The 16,145-nt window shown below is 54.1% G+C and overlaps 1 protein-coding gene across 1 annotated transcript; it reads right to left on the bottom strand.

Annotated features, from left to right (window-relative positions):
* Positions 1-2,425: 2,425 nt before the first annotated feature.
* Positions 2,426-16,083, bottom strand: TTI1 (TELO2 interacting protein 1). Its single transcript, XM_008497911.2, has 7 exons — positions 13,547-16,083; positions 12,906-13,070; positions 12,181-12,329; positions 11,301-11,441; positions 10,131-10,335; positions 9,315-9,402; positions 2,426-3,758 (listed from the first exon to the last, which is right to left on the bottom strand). The coding sequence occupies exons 1-7, from the start codon at positions 15,846-15,848 to the stop codon at positions 3,467-3,469; spliced, it is 3,342 nt and encodes a 1,113-aa protein (XP_008496133.2). The 5' UTR covers positions 15,849-16,083; the 3' UTR covers positions 2,426-3,466.
* Positions 16,084-16,145: the final 62 nt, after the last annotated feature.

The following is a 16,145-nucleotide window of genomic DNA, read 5'->3' as shown; positions in this document are numbered from 1 at the left end:
CCCGGTCCGGTCCGGCCCGGCCCGCTACCGGCCCAGGTGTGTCCGGGGAGCCGTGCTGCCGGAGCGGGACCCCTGTCCCCCGTGGCGTTCCATGTGGCGAGGGGGGCTCGACCGTCCCCCCGCGGGGGTGGCTCTCAGCCCCCGCTCCCGGCCCAGCTCCCCTTCCTCCTGTGCCATAGCACCGGCACAGCCAGGACCGGGCCAGGACCAGCACCCGGCTTCCATGTCACAGGGGAAATGGCAGAGCCTGGCTCGGTGCTGGGGATGGGCTCCTGGGGAGGGAGAGGGGGGGTCCTGGGTCTCCCCATCTGGGTGCTGCTCCCCCACCACCACTCACCCCCCGCCACGCCTGCTGCCACCAGCCCCGCTGCAGCTAATAAAGCGATTTAAACAACGCCTCTGTGGTCTCTGTCCCTGGCACCGGGAGAGGAGGGGGCTTTGGCACTGCCATGGCTAAAATGGGGCTCAGCTGGGGCTGCTCTGGGGGCTGCAGGGCTGGGGATGGTGGGGATGGGGATGGGATGGGATGGGCATCATCACCTGCAGCTGAGAGCTCAAAGCATTTAAAAGCTGCAGCTGGGCAGGAGCTCTCATCCTTCCAGGAGTGGGGTGCTGGACCTAGGTGAGCAGGGGTGGCTCTGCCTCGTGGTTACAGGATGCTGGGTGGGCTTCTGGATGGGGGCCATGGGCTACTATGCAATAAAAAATGTCCTCCAGAGTAGGAAAAGGAAGGGCTGGAGCTAGTTTGGGGAGGGTAAAAAGCTGCAAATCACCTCAAATAGAGAGAAAACAAGTTTCTGTGTGATGTGGTAATTTGCAAAACCTAGAGGCGAGCTTTAAAAATAACAAGTTTTATTAGAAGAGATTAATTTTACTGAGTTTATATGAAATCTTGGGAGCTGGTGTGGTGGCAGAGGACTTGCTGGAGGTGTGTGCTGGACCCTGCAGCCCTGTGGCAGTGCCCGACCCTGAGGGGCTGCATGTGGGGCTGTGTCCCCCCCTTGGCTGTGGGGTCTCCCCATGTTCTTGGCTGGGTTCATGCAGGAGGAGGTGGCTGGAGGGAGGTTCCTCTGCTCCCCATCCCCAGGAAGGGGTGGTTGGGTCAGGGTGGGTTGGACCCAGGCACCCCTTTATGTTATATATGCTCGGTCCTAAACCCAGCAGGTTTTGGGGTGCTCTGGTGCCACCCAGGGAGGGGGTGTGGGAGGGCAGCAGGGAAGCCCCCGGGTTCACCGGTCTGAGCTTAACATGCAGGGCACTGCTGGGGAGGAACCTGCCTCATGAAAATGCCATTTCCATGCAGTCACTCTTCTGGCCATTATCCTGCTTCAGACAAAAGCAATTTACTCTGCCTGTAATAAAGCAGGGGTGGTAACGAAGCTGAGAAGAGCTGTGACAGGCGGCTGCGAGGCTGAGACAGGACAGCATGTCCCCACCCCCCTGGGGACAGCAGCCGTGGGGACCAACTCGGGGAGAGCCCTGGGAGGAACCGGAGCTGGGCCGGGGTGCAGATGATGGGGTTGGGGTTGTTCCTGGGCATGGGACACACCCCGGGGCTGTGACCATGCTGGATGTCACAGATGCTGTTCAGTTTTGTGCTTTTCCTTTCAGGAACGTGTATAACTTTATTCTAAGGAAATAAAGAAGAGCTAGAACAAAGGGGTTTTTTGTTTTGTTTCTTTCAGCTTGCCTGGCCTGGGCAGAAGGGGATCCAGCAGGGCCAGGCTGCCCCTGCTTCCTGGGGTGCCCAACCACACACACGGGCAAAGCCCTTCTCCATCTGCAGGTGAGGAAGCCTGAGGGAGCTTTGGGGCTGGTACCACACTGCAGGAAGGTGGCAGGGGTTTCCCATGGGAATGCTTCCCCTGAACAGCCCCGTGCTGCAGGGGGGTTTGGGGGTGCAGAGGGTTTGGGCAGGAGCCTGGGACTCCCTCACAGTGCTGCTGCTGCTGCCTCACGTGTGAGCTCCAGGCAGCACTGAAGGAGAGGCAGAGAGGGGCTGGATGTGGTGTCTGCACCTGATGGATGAGTTTTATCAAGTGCTACAACAATCCAGAAAACTCTGCACCAACCCCACGGGTGCTTTGGAGACCAAAGGTAATATTTCACCTTTCTGCCTGGCCTGTCTTCCCTGTCAGATCAGCTCTGAAGGGTTCCATTGTACTAAACCCAACACAGTGCTAAGCACTGAATATATATTAAAAAAAAAAGGCAGTAAAAGGTAAAGTCTGAACTGCAGATCTGTCCTACCTGGTAAAAAGCCACTGACTTATGGTTTTCTTGGAGAAGCAACCAGTACTAAAGCCTGAACAAAACCAGGGAGTCAAGAGGAGGTAACCTCAGCAGAGGGGTGCATGGGCAGCACCTGACAGCCAGGACGGGCTTTGGGCACTGCCCGGGACCCAGTGACACACAGACCCTGCTCTGACTGCAATAAACAGTTTATTGCTTTGGTTTTTGCACTTCTCAGCTTGTTCCAAATTTACAGTCAAGGTCTGTCCCCGTGCCTCTCCAGCTTTCAGCAGCGTCTGTCGGGAGGCAGCTGACTGCCAGAAACCATGCTGGGGGGAGCTGATGGATCCAGGAGCTGCCAGGGCCTGGGAGCAGCCAAGTAAAACAGCACCTGTGGGTTGTCCCTGGGGATGGAGCTGGGAGCCAGCAGGAGAGCCTAAAGCCTTGTGGTCCTCTCTGCTGTGCTGGGCTCTACCTGCTCAAGCAAAGCCTGGCACTGCTGTGGTGACACTGTGATCACACCTGATGTCACCCCCTGACTCATCCCACCCACAGGAACACAGGTAGGTGCTTCAAATTCTTGTCACTGGGTGGGTGCTAAAAATCAGAGGTGCAGGCAGTGGTCTGTGGGAATGGTGGGCAGCCTGGTGCTGAGGAGCCTTAAATCACTCCATGCTGTCAGTGGGGGCTGTAAATGGGGGCTGGCTGGTTTCCTAAAGAATTTTTCTGAAAGAATCTCTGTCAGCTCAGTGGAGGGAGTGGGGAGCACACTGGGCCAGTCCCAGCAAACTGGAAAGTGTAAGGAACAGCCCTGATGTTTCTCAGAGGATGTTGTTCTTGCCAGTTATACTGGTGAGGAATCTATTGGAAAGGCATCTGAACTTTTCCTGACAATAACCCCAACCAGAGTGCTCTCCTTGGGAAGGGTTATGGCCAGAAAAAGCCTGGTTTAAGTTGGCAGCCCTGGAAAATGACTCTGTTCTCTATGGGAGAACTTGGAATAGATGTGCTCTGCCCCTTGGGCTGCTCTCCAGCACCACGTGCAGGAAAGCTCCAGCCTGGAGAAATGGGGCAATGTACCCACCAAATCCTCAAACACTGCTTAAAAAACCCCATAAATATCAAAGTCCTACCCATGGGGAGGGTGTCTTGGCCACTACCCCAGGGTGGACAATCCTTCCTTTGTCCCTGGAACCACCTGGGGGATCAATGATAGGATTTTTCCAGGTGAGCTCTATCCCAGTGGTTCCTTTTTTTCCTCCCAGCTGCTGTGTTGGTCCGTGTTATGGTTCAGCCACCCAGATGTCTCCTGGGTGCCAGCCCGTGGTGTGGTGTTCTCCTGCTGCTGCAGCCTCTCCAGCAGAAGCAGAATGTTGTCTGTGAACTCGTTCCGCTGCCTCCCCATCCCACGGAGCTCCAGGGGCTGCAGGCTGGCGTGGGGGGGTTGGTACCCATGAGGACACCAGACCTCGTTCAGCAAGAGCCAAGTGCTGTCAGGGTCCATGTGCATTAAGTGGTGGAAAACACTTTGGGAAATAAGAGAGAAGAAAGGAAAGAACAATAAGGAAAAAGGCCTTGGGACTGGCACCCAACAGTGTCACCACTACAGAATTCTGATGATGTCTGCCACCTCTGACAGACCTGGAGGGCCTTTAGAGCCATTAGGATGGCTCCTGTGCCCAAGAGAAGACATCTTGGTGGTTTCACATCTACCAGCAAGTGAGAGAAAAAAATAGTTATTATGCTACACAGTAAGTTATCAACATCAGACAAACAGCTGGTGAGTAAGTGCCCCAGGCTTCAGTCCCTCTGCACAGGCTGCTGCTGACAAAAGCCCAGAGGTGTCCCAGGCACTGTGAGGTGATGCAGAGCACTGCGTGTGCTACTCATCTGCTGAGTTCTGAAGAGCTCTTAAAAGAAGCAGTGAATGTTCACAGCTGCTCTGGGCTCTGGGGAGTGAGGGGTTCCAACTCGTCTGGACTTCTGTCCCTTTTCAGAGGTGGTAAGGCCAGGGGTGTTTCTGGACAGCTGTCCAGGCTGGGCCATCTGTGAGGTCTCCCCTCACCCCGGGTCCTTACTGCCTGCCTCACATTTTCCTTCTGAGCAGCACCTTTCACAAAGCAGTTTTGTTTCAGAAAACAAAACCAAACAAGCAACACAAATCTTCATTAACGAGAGAAAGGGAGAGGAATGTCAGCTTCCTCCAATGCTCTGCTGCATTGATGGTTCTCACTTCTAATTTCAATAGTCCAGGTAAGGTGGGGGGTTGACTTTTAAGTATGCACTTCACACTTCTGACTCCAGCTGTGAGCAGCTGGAACAAAGATGCTGTGAACAGTCCTGCTGGAGAGCAGGGGAGCAAATGGCTCCATGGATTTCCATGATCCACTTATTCATCTCCTCCTGCCCCATCTCACCCTTGGTGACCTTTGTCTGGGCCAGGTCTGTGTCAGGGCACAGAGGGCATTTTGGGCTGCACTGGTATTAATTTCTGTCTGTGCAAAGTACAAAAAACCCCCAGAATTTGCAGGGTGCCCTCCAGCATGGGGCAGTGCTCTGTGTGAGCACCCAGCGTGTGCTGGGCTTGCCAGGGCCCCAGTAAATGCCCAGGAATGCAGCTCCCTGGGTTCTACTGAAATCGTGAGGAGAACCACAGCTGAACGAGGTGACTCGGAGAGGAGGTGCAGGGTAAGTCTGTCTCTGTTGCCCCAGGAAGCAGAGGACAGAATTCCCTCTGCTAAATCTAAGATCTGCTACAAAAGCCACACAAAACGCAGACCCCATTCTGTCAAAACTGCTCCCTGAAGAACCTTCATCCCCAAAGTGAGGTTGGTTCCAGCTGTAAAGCAGGGAGCTCTCCTCTGGAAGTGACTGTGGTACCTCAAAGAGCACAGAAATGGGACAGAGGCCCCAGAAAGCTCCCTCAGCTCTTCACAACACTCGTGGCTCTGTCACTCGACAGCCCATGGGCAGCCCAAGCTGTAGGTGTTGCCTGTCTGCCCCTAACCCCCTGTTTTTCACTAACCCCCTGTCTGCCACTACCCCCTGCCTGTCTGGGTGCAGTGCTCTGAACCATGACAAGGGACAGCGTTGTGGCTCTGTCCCCTCCTATCTGCCTGCTCCAGAGGAACCACTGTGCCCCTGCTTCCAAGTGACAGCAACAGCTCCCCAGCACCCTGCCTGCTGCTGGGGGACACAGGTGAGCAGGGGGGGCTCCCCTGGCTTTGTCACTGTCCCCAGCAAGTGCCAGACCTGTGTCCCCTGCTGCCACCCCTCTGGTGCTCCCTTGGCCCTGCCAGCACATCCCAGCAGCTTCCCCTGGCCTCGGAGGGGCTGCTCGGGTGAGAAATAATCCTCACAGCTTTATGGCTGGGTTGGATCAGAGTGAGCAAGAGATGAGACACCGGGAAGTAAGGATTGGAGCAGGGAATGCTGCTCCCAGCTGGCTCCTGCCTCCCCAGCACAGGCACAACTTTACCTCTCACACTGGCAGGAAAGGTCCCTGCACCCCAACCTCTTCACAACCAGCTGCTCCGGAGGGAGCAGCTCTCAAGAGATTATTTGGTCCCTGGAGAACTCCACCTCCTCCTGTGCCCGTGGTGGCCTCGGGCCTGTGATTATCTCCTGATTCCGGGAGTGCTCTGCGGCTTCAAGAACAACTTGACTTCTACCTTTTCAAACCAACTCTGGGGTAGTTTCTAAGCAACCTGTTTCCATGGCAAAGAATCCTGGGGTTAATCCAGGTTTGTTTTCTGTTGCTTTTTATTTTATTTTATTTTATTTTTAAACTTGAGACATAATTTTATTGAGTTTTGCCTTGTGCAGGTGCCTGCTGTGGTGTCCTTCAGCCCAGGCTGTCCATGGCAGCTGCCAACACCTATCCAGTACCCCACACCATCAAACCAAGAGGTACCCGGCATAATCATCTTTGGCATCTGAACAGGTACAAAAATAGCTCTTATTTGTTACAATTGTGCTAAACAAACTTATTCTACCAGTGCAGAGCATAGTTTGGCACTCCTGTTGCATTGTCTTTTCCCAAGCTTTGGCTCAGTAATCAGGCTGGGAAAAGGACAAATGCTTCTGGCTTTTGCATCTCTGCCACTAGATACAGACAGTTCACCACAGGCTTCAGTAAGAGCTGGGGAAATTATTTCTGCATCCTAAAAATAAACCAATTCCTACTCAGGCTGTTGACCAAAAGGTCAGACAATAAACTTCACAAGCTGTAAACATTTACTAGGAATTAAGTGTAAATTTCAAACCAGTTACTTGAATCTGAAAAGATGCAGAATTATTTTGTGAAGTGTTGACATAAGCCAATGACATATTTTTAATCTTTTCCTTCAAACTCTGTTGTTTTTTTTTTTTTTTCCCCGAAGTGAGAAGCTTGTCAGGGATGATTCAATTTAAGAAATTGATGGGAAACTCAGATTTACATATTGTGACTTTCTGTTTACACCACTGTGACCCCACACAACACCCTGTAGCTGCTTGGGTGTTTCTGGTAGCTTCACCCACAGCTGCACTGGCTTATTTTCAATGAAAGCAAAGGTGTAGTCAGTGTTCCCTACGCCCTACCAAACTCCTTTTCAGTATTTTGTTTTCCAAGCTTTGCATAATATTCCTCCCCTGGAACACTCCCAGCAGCCACCTCATAATAAAGCCTATTGTTCCATTTTTTCTTCCTCAGACACGCTGGAGTTCTCTTTCTTCCCAGTGTCTATTATTGCCTGTTGAGTATTGCACAAAGCTGCAGTTACAAAATCCACTTACTCCCACTGGTTCATCTAATAAAACCACAGGGTCCCATCAGTGGCATTAAGCAGCCTCCCTGGGGCGTGATGACATCCCTGGCTGGCAGCCAAAACTCCCCCCTTTTTTGCTTTGTTTTGTGGCTTTACCAAAAACTCCTGCTTAGCCCTTCACATACCTGCAGATCCCTCACTGAGTCAGTGCAGGGAGTTACTGGAGCTACAGCTGACTCTGTAAGACCTGACCTTGCTCTTGGCAGCTCACAACTCATGAGTTGAGTAGGAATCCAAAAAGCTGAGCAAGGGCCAGTTAGTATAAATCAATATGGCAAGCTGATTCCAAACATCTTTTTACCTTGTATGATTTCTGCAGTGATAAAGCTGAGTTATGTGACGTATGTTGGCACTCATGCAGTAGCTAAGATTAGTTCTGGTCTGTCTGTTTTTAGAAGCATTTAAAATGCAGAATTTTTCATGTAGCAGGCTGATAACGTTGCCCTTGCCTGGATGGAAAGGGCCTTACATGTGACAACCTGTGTCAGTCTGCAGGATTACTTCCAGGGAGATGGAGAGCAAGGAAAAGGAGTGGAGCTCACAGGAATCTGGTGTCTGAGCAGCTGGAGAAGGGGAGCTGAAGTGTGGCTGGGAAAGGGAAGCTTTTCTTCTGCAGCTGATTGTTATGGTACAAACTAATTCTGACTTTTCCATAATGAAACCTCTTGTTGTGGGTACTACAGCTGACAGTGATGGTGAGGGGTTTAACTCTGATCCATCCAGGCTCTGGAACCAGGGATCAGACTGAACTCAACTAGAAGCACAAGCAGGGTACAACATGCCTGGTTAGTATCAGGACAGAGGCAATCCATGTCTCAGTGCATGTTTCTCTGGCCAGCAGAGCTTCCCTTGAAGTAGCTGTTCATGGAAGGCTTTGCTTTGTCCAGAGAAATGTGTATGAATGGTGAATCAGAGGCATGGGGGAGCAGTGTAATATGGTGTTTTTTCCTTAAAATAGAATAAAAACAATATACAAGAGGAAATGTTACTTGCCCTGATCTTGGCTGCTCTTTTTCTCCAACGACCATGCTTTACAAAATAGCTTCTAATGACCCTGTTACATCATGGGGCTAATTCAGTATTTCCCCTGCCCCTGCTGTGGGGGGAAATTGCACAGCTTTTCAGGCTGCTTTGTTAATGATTTAAAAGCTTAAGGTTCCAAATATGTAGATAAATCCTGGTGTTCTGCTTTCTGTTCCAGCACTGCTTACACAGAGAACACCTTATTGTATTAAGGGTATGCAAGAAGCCCACAGCACAGAGCCCCTCTGCAGAACAAATGCTGCTGGAGCCTGCTGTGGTGCCATAAAAGCCACCAAGGTAAAAATAAACCTCCTCTCCCCAGTGCAGGAATACAAATAAAGGTACAGCTACAGCCTCTGAGCGTGCTCCCTCTGAACTGCTGCCCAGCCACACAAAAGCCCTTCCCTGGCACCCTGCAGCCCCGAGGGAACCGGCAGCACCTCCCTCTCCCCAGTGCCTGCTGCTCCTGCTCCCCGGGGAGGGGAAGGCTTTGGCCCCTCTCCTTCCCCAGAGACAGAGGTGTGGGGCTTCCTCCTCTGCTCTGCATGCTCTGTAACAGGGCTTGCTTTGTCTGCTGAAATCTCTGGCCCTGTTTCCAGGTGGTGACATCTGACAACAGTGATTTCTTATCCTGACAGCAGGAACATGCCGAGCAGGATTTTGAACACCAAGCAGTGAAGTGTATGTCTGTCAACATGCCACAGAGCTGGTGTGTGTTCACCTAAACTGTTTTTGCTCTTTTAACCTCTCCCAGCCTTCTCAGAGCAGGACTGGTGCCAAGACTGACTGACAGCTTCCCAAACAAACTCCGCTCCACCTGGCAGAGCCTGGGCTGATGCCACCACAGGAGCTCAGGGAAAAGGGGAGGATAAGAGAAGTAAATCCCCCGCCCTGCAGAGGTATTAAGGGATAAAATACATGGGAATGTCTGGCACATCCTCTCCCAGAGCTGTCTTCTCCTCTGTGGTTTTATGGGGGCCAAGAGCCTCAGGTACTGCAGCACAGCATCTCTCCTGTCCCCAAGTGGTCATCTGAGCAGCACCTGCAGCCTGTGGGTAAGTTAACCTCTCCAGCTCACTCTGGGTACTAACTAGAAACAAGTTAACTAAGTTAACTTCCACACCAAGACTCTTGTACAGGACTCAAACCTGCCAGAGGGAGGAATGGGAAAGGTGCAAAAGGAAAGGGGACCTTGTTCCCTCTGTCCCAAATACTTGTCCACCTGATACACCTGCATGTAAGAGACATTACCTCTGGGCAGCTTCTTGCAGCTTCACGGGTTGCTTGGCACTGAGGTAAACCAGGCAGGCATCTGCCACTTTATTCAGGTCACTCTCGCCTGCAGAAATGGAACAGAAAAGAAGGGCAGGAGGTAACCAACTCTGCTGTGCTGCTGCCTAACAGAATCAGCTCTAAATTGGCAGCAAGAGGCTTCTGAGCCTTTGAACTGTTTGACCCAGAGCTCTTCTGACCTCACCTCTTCAGCATCTTGCTGCAAAGCTAGGAAAGCAATCAAGGGCATTGGGAGAGGAAAAAAGCAACTATCCAGCAAACCCTCTCCCTCATCAAAGTAATCTCCAGAAATTTAACCTAGGAGAATTTCAGAGAGTTTCTTTCAGTAGAAGAATGTGATGTGCTGCATTTGAAGGGTGACCCAGAGAGATGCACAAAAATGGAGCCAGTCAGCTTAGCCAGAAGTCTTATCTGGGCTCCAGCTCTTCAGTTAATTGGGAACAAAGCATGGCCCAAGAGGCCTGGCTGCAGCATCTCAGGCACTCCACTTTATACCCACTTCTCATGCACAAGAGAGATGAGCAGTCAGGTTCTGCAAGATGCTGGGATTCTTCTCTGCCATTTGTCTCTGTGGAAGAGCAAACACAGAGCTCTCAAAGAGGATGGAACAAGGCCCAGCAGAACCTGAACAGGATGAGGCTGGAGAAGCTCAGCAAAGCAATCCCCTGGGGAAGCAGAAGGATGAGAGGCAAGTGCAGGTCTGGTCAGCTGAGATGAGAGGAGGTAAGTCTGGCAGAGATCTCTCACACAGCCTCTACTTTCCCAGCTACTCACCCATGTCCAGCTTCTCACAGAGAGAGCCCAGTCCCTGCAGCACAGCCAGCTGCAGCTTGAAGGCAAGAGTGTGGTGGTACACAGGCCCAGCTCTGGCACTTGCTGGGGCTTGGCTGAGGAGGGAACTGGTCAGCTTAGGTAAGACATCTCTGGAGAATCTCTGCCTCAGAAAGTCCCCACATGTTTGAGCCAGGGTACACAGCACCTAGAGAAGAAACACCAGCTGGTGGAGGAAATGCACACAGAGGTCTGGGAGGAGCTCAGCCACCCCACCACAGCAGGGGAGGAGGAGGCACTCATTCTCATCTGGTAATTTTTTGTGCAGTTGAGAGCAGTGTGACCACACCTGCATGGACTGGAATGCTGATGAAGTTGTATTTGGTTACACTGACCTGAGACTTCCAGTCTCATGATTTGGGAAGACACCCCCAGGGGCTTCTTATAATAAAACCCACACTCAGTCCTAACTCAAATAATTCCTTAAATTTTCCAGGAGTTAATTAGTGTTTGTGTAGCAATCCTTCCCTTCTTTTAGGGCAGGCACATGTGAAGTATGGTTACCAATTCCTGTGCATGGCTGCTTGAATTTGGGGAAATCAAAACTCTCCTTTATTCAGACTGAAGGACTCAAAAATGAATCTCACCCTGCACAGCAGTGGAAGCCCTGGGGCTGGCAACCTCTGGAAACATGCTTTATTGTCCAGCTGGTGAGTCAGGGAGAGAATGCAGTCAGTTGACACAGTCAGGAGCTCTTTACCAGTGCTGTCATGAGGCCAACACTCTGCCTAACCTCTCCCCACACTGCCAGTGCCTCTACTGTGAAACACTCTCTTCAGTCTCAGGCCCCCAGAGGGGGTGTGTGTGCTGAGACTGTGGCTCCAGCAAGGGCAAGTTGTGCTGCACTGTGCCTCTGACAGCTGCTCAGGCTGTAGAAGAAGAGTTTTCCTCTTCCCTGCAGTAACCACCAGTGTGGCTGTTTCCCCAGGAACAGGGTAAAGGTTTTGTCTGAGGACAAGCTGCAGTGGGAGTGGAACAAGCCCACCCACCACAGGGGTGGTGACCCCATGTTCCAAGTCACGTTCAAAAATAACTCAGTGCTTCTCTCCTGGGCCACAGCAATGCCCTCTAAGCACCAGCTTGAAGGCTGCTGGCAGAGGTTTGCTGCTGTACCTTGAAGGCTCTGAGCACTGCCAGAGGGTCATCACTAATCAGACGGGTGATGAGAGCTGGCCAGACACGGTGAGCCATGGGAAGCAGATGGTTTCCATGAGGATGCAGCACAGTTACACAGAGCTCCAGCACGTCAAGGACCTGGGCAGAAGGAGCAGGTAACACACGTTCAGAGTGCTGCAGTGCCAGCAGCACTGGGGATTCCAGCAGATCCTCCCCAGAGCCATCCCAGGGAGCTGGGAGAAACTGGGTGTTCACAGGAAAGGGGATGGTTTGCCCCCAGCATGAACTGGGATAACTGAGCAATGCCTGAGCCTGCTCAGAAAGGGACAGATAGCACAGGGACATGGGCTACAGAGCTGGGCTGTGCCAGGGGTCTGATTCCCAGCTGGATGCTGCAGGCTGAGCTGTGGCACAGCAGCAGGATCACCTGGTGGGGCTGGGGCTGTGGTAAGAATCTGGGTTATGCCTGAGTGCTGTGCTTCCTGCTTCTCTTTGCAGTTTAAAAGGAGGCCACCTTCAAAGGATTTTCATAATTAAAAAAAAAGCACAGGCTTTTAGCCCTGCTTATCACCACCCCAGTGACTTCAGAAACGTTCATCAATCTGAGGAAGGGGGATGGGAGGCCCAGATGTGAGAAAGATGACTCTGCTTCCTCCAGAAACGGCTGGGGCATAGGACATGGCAGCCACGAGTGCCACAGCAGTGTGCCTGATAAGGAACCCCCTTCAGATTCTGTCCAGCTTGGCTGTGACATTCCTAAACCAGGCTGTGCCCAGAAAACTCTCTCCCTTTCTCTTGCCAGCAGCTGGAGGGTCTGTCTGGAGCCCCTGTGCACCCCATGATGAACTCCAGCCCCCCCCAGCTGCTACCTGCTCACCTGCAGCCGCACTCGGAGCCTGGCATCAGCCAGGAGGTGGATGCACCTCTCCATCACCTCCCGGGCCAGCTGGGCATGGCTGGGCAGTGCAGCTTCTCCTTCTGGGTCAGAGCTGTTTGGCTCCAGCTTAGGAAGTGGAGGAACCTCATCTAGAAGCCAAAACCATTACTGAAGCTGTGGAAATGGCCAGGGAGCTGTGGGAGATCACAATACCCACCCACAACTCCTCTGCAAATTCCCAAGTGAGGGAATTTTAAGGTACTCAGGTACAAGTCTGTGCTTGAGTCCTGTGAGGTAAGCATGAGATGCAGAGTGTGGGACTAGGGAAGGTTTGCTTTCCTTACAGGATAGTGCAGCTGGTCTGACATTTGCAGACTCTTCTCACCATGGACTTACTTCCCATTGATTTTTATTAAAAACAGAAAGCCTGGGTATTTAAAGGTGAAGTATGTAAAGGTCAGGATTGCAGCACAGCCCAGTAAGGACTAAAAGGTTCCCTCTGTGAATGTCTGCAGGGCCTGCCAGAGCCAGGTGAGAAGGGAGTGGTGGCATCATTAGCCAGGAGAGAAAAGGGACCAGGGATGACCAAGGGAGGGGGGGGAAATGCAACAGGATCCTGGAAACAGGGAAACCAGGTCCTGAACCCAAAACACTGTGTGTGTCCCACCAGCCAAGCAGCCAGGGCTGTGCCAAGAAGTAGCTCTGCAGGCATGCACAGAACTGACCTGTCTCCTCATCTCCTGGGTCAGGGAGGTTGCCCTCTGAGATCTGCTTCTGTCTCACATAGTCAAGGAAGAACTGCTCCACTTCTTGCCTTGTCAGCACCTGCTGCCCCTCAGCAGCCTGTCTCTGCTGGTGCTCCTCACCACAGGATGAGCCAAACCACTGCACTGCAAAACAAAACAGAACAAAAAACTGGAATGCCACTCAGCCATCCAGTCAGAGAGGTGCCACAGAGTCCCTGAGAGACAAGCCTGAGTCTCTGGTCTCATGGGACTGACCGAGAGAGCCAGGCACCTGCTGCCACATCACTGTCACCTCCCTGATGGTGTGAGAAGGCTGAAACCCTGACACAAACAGGAAAAAACACCCCGGGTGCTTCTACAGAACATTTATGGGAGCAGTAACTCCTTTCCCAACCATTACAGGCCATGTTTCTGCAGGTCTGCAGGGCAGCCAAACAGAATCTGGCTGTGGAGAGGGAAGGCTGCTGGTGACCTGCACTGGAGAGCTGGATGGCCAAGCCACTGAAGCTGCCACCAGGCTGCAGCACCCTGGCTACCTGAAACCCCCCTTGGGAAGCCCAGAGGCCAAAGCCAAGCTGACAGCAAGACCCAAGTGCACAAAGTGAAGGTCACTGAGGTACCTAAAGCTGTCATCACTGAGTGGAGGACCCTGAGGAAAGTGGAAGCCTGGTGATCATAAGACTGATCCAGTGCAGACAGGACATCTTGGATCACATCTTCCACCAGTGGCAGCAAGCTGGCATCTGAGTGTCTCAGCATTGTGTCCAGGACCTGGGCAGCACGTGGCTGGTGTGCCAGCTGGTGCAGGCTGAGGGAGATCCCATTGACCAGGTAATCAGAGTTCTCATTAATCAAACACTGCACGGAGTCATAACCACAGGCCTCACAGATGTCCACCAGTGTCCCCAGTGCTGTCTCACTGATGAGCAGAGTGCTGTCCCCAGCCTTCTCCAGCACTGGGTAGAGAGCTGACAGCAGAAGCCCCCGGAACTCCTGCCCCAGGACAGCAGCACAGCAGCCCACGCCCTCCAGCTGGATGCAGATCTGCCAGATGTTGCTGTTGATGGTGTGGGCCGTGGGGTGAGGCTCTGGGGAGGGCAGCAGAAGGCTCCTGCAGGTCCCTCCCGGGCAGGCAGAGAGCCCTGGAGGTGTCACAGAGTGCTCGGGGGCTGCTGCTGCTTCTGTCTGGATGCTGGTGACCAAGTGCCAGTTGTCCTGCTCTGTGTACTCCTCGAGAACGGAGGTCACGGAGCCCCTGAGCTCCTCCCTGCTGGGTGGGGTTTCCCTCTGCCGCAGGACATCCACGCCCAGCCCCGCAGCCCCTGCCAGCAGCTCGTTGAGCACCAGGGCCGCCTGCTTGCGGTGCGCGGCAGAGGCTCGGTACAGCCCCGAGAAGTGATCCACCAGGAGGAGGAGGTGCCCGTGGTACCCCAGGACCCGGCACACCTGCTGCAGGAGCTGGAAAACCTGCTCCTCCCGGAAAAATCGGAAATATTTCTTCTGCCCCCCTCCCCTCTGCAGGCCGGGCCCCGCCGAGCCCCGCAGTCCCCAGGAGCTGCTGCAGCCCCAGGCTCTGTGCTCCAGGACCTTCACCTCTGTCACATCCATCTCCAGCACCTGCAGCAGAGCTCTGGAGAGGCGCTGCAGGTGGGACACGGAGCTGAGGAACACGTTGATCTTGGGGCCCAGCAGCTTCAGGTAGCCCAGCAACAGGCTCAGGGTGGAAACCTTGCCAGAGTCATCCTGAGAGCTCATCAGGCGAGGCAGAGCTGTGGCGAGGCCGTGGAGGTTCTCGGAGAGCACATCAGCCAGAGCCCTGTTCTGAGCCACCAGCCCCTGCTCTGCCATGCCCTGCAGCACCTCCGTGCTCCTCCTCTGCACATCACTGCTCTCATCGTTCACCAGCCCAACCAAGGCCTTCAGGAGGTGGCTGAAGGAGTCCACCAGAGAGCCACTGCAGTTCCTCAGCAAGTGCTGGACCAGTTCCACCAGCTCCAGCCTCACCTTCCAGTGGGGGTGGACTGAAGAGAACTCGACCACTTTGTGCAGGAGGAGGCCAAGTTTTTCAGCAGTGCTTTTAGTCCAGTCAGGCCCCCTGTGCACCATCAGTTCTGATATTCTGCTTTGTTCCACTGGTGTCTTTTCTTTACTCTTTGGTACTCGGGCAAGCTGCTCATCAGCCATTACCAAGCCAACAACCTGATAGAAGAGTCTGATGGCACAAACGGCGGGTTTGTGACCTTGTTTCATGTCTCCAGTGATAACCCGAGACAGCGTGATGGAAATCCCAGGGAGAAAAGAAGCAAACAAATCCCCACACTGCTGTGCCTCCTCTGCACCTAGGGGTCGGTGCTCCTGGCACTCACACTGCAGCACCAGGACCTGCAAGCACTCCAGAGCAGAGATCTTAACTTGCCTTGCTCTTTCTCGCTCTGCCAGGCCCAGCAGCAAGGACACAGCAAATCCCAAGAGAGGAAGGGTGGAAGGCTGATAGAGAGACCAGAGGGCATCCCCGTCAGCCGAATGCATCAGGGTGTGGAGTGCCTGGATCACAGCCAGCTTCAGCTCCTCTGACTGCGGGGGGGGTTTGCTGGAGCTGGACGGGGGCGAGAGGCAGGAGCAGAGCTCAGAGAAAAGCTCCTGCAGGAGCTGCTGCTTCTCCACGCGTGTGGCTGCCAGGACGGAGGAGATGCACTGCACCACGCTCTGCACCACCCGCTGCTGCCGGGGCCCCGGCGCCTTCAGGGCGAAGCGCAGGGGGAACAGGACGTACTCCTGCAGGGCCTGCAGGGCCGGGGCGCTGACTGCCGCCAGCAGGGCCTGCAGGCCGGACACGTTCTGCAGGGTCTGTGCCCGGGTCAGCTGCACGCAGGCGGGGCGCAGGGCCCCGAACGCCTCCTGGGGGGTGTCGAAAACGGCCATGGCTGGGGGCACGGCCCGCGGCCTGCACCCGGGGCGGCCTCACGGGATCGGTGCCGGTGCCGCCGGGCCTACCTGCTCCCGCGGCGGGGCGGCCGCCTGCCGGAAGTGACCCGCGGGAACCGGGACCGCTGAGCGCCACAAAGAGCCCGGGGCCGCGCACCGGGGACGGCGGCGGCAGAAAGGTCCCGACCGGCCCCAACGCGCATGCGCCTCCTCCTGCCCGTCTGGCGGAGTCCGGGTAGCGCGGCCGCGCATGCGCTGTACGTCCGGAGCGGCTCTCCCGTCTCCCTCCCGCGA

Source organism: Calypte anna, chromosome 20 (genome assembly GCF_003957555.1).
Source record: "Calypte anna isolate BGI_N300 chromosome 20, bCalAnn1_v1.p, whole genome shotgun sequence".
Lineage (NCBI taxonomy): Eukaryota > Metazoa > Chordata > Aves > Apodiformes > Trochilidae > Calypte > Calypte anna.
This window is presented reverse-complemented; position numbering and strand designations above follow the sequence as displayed.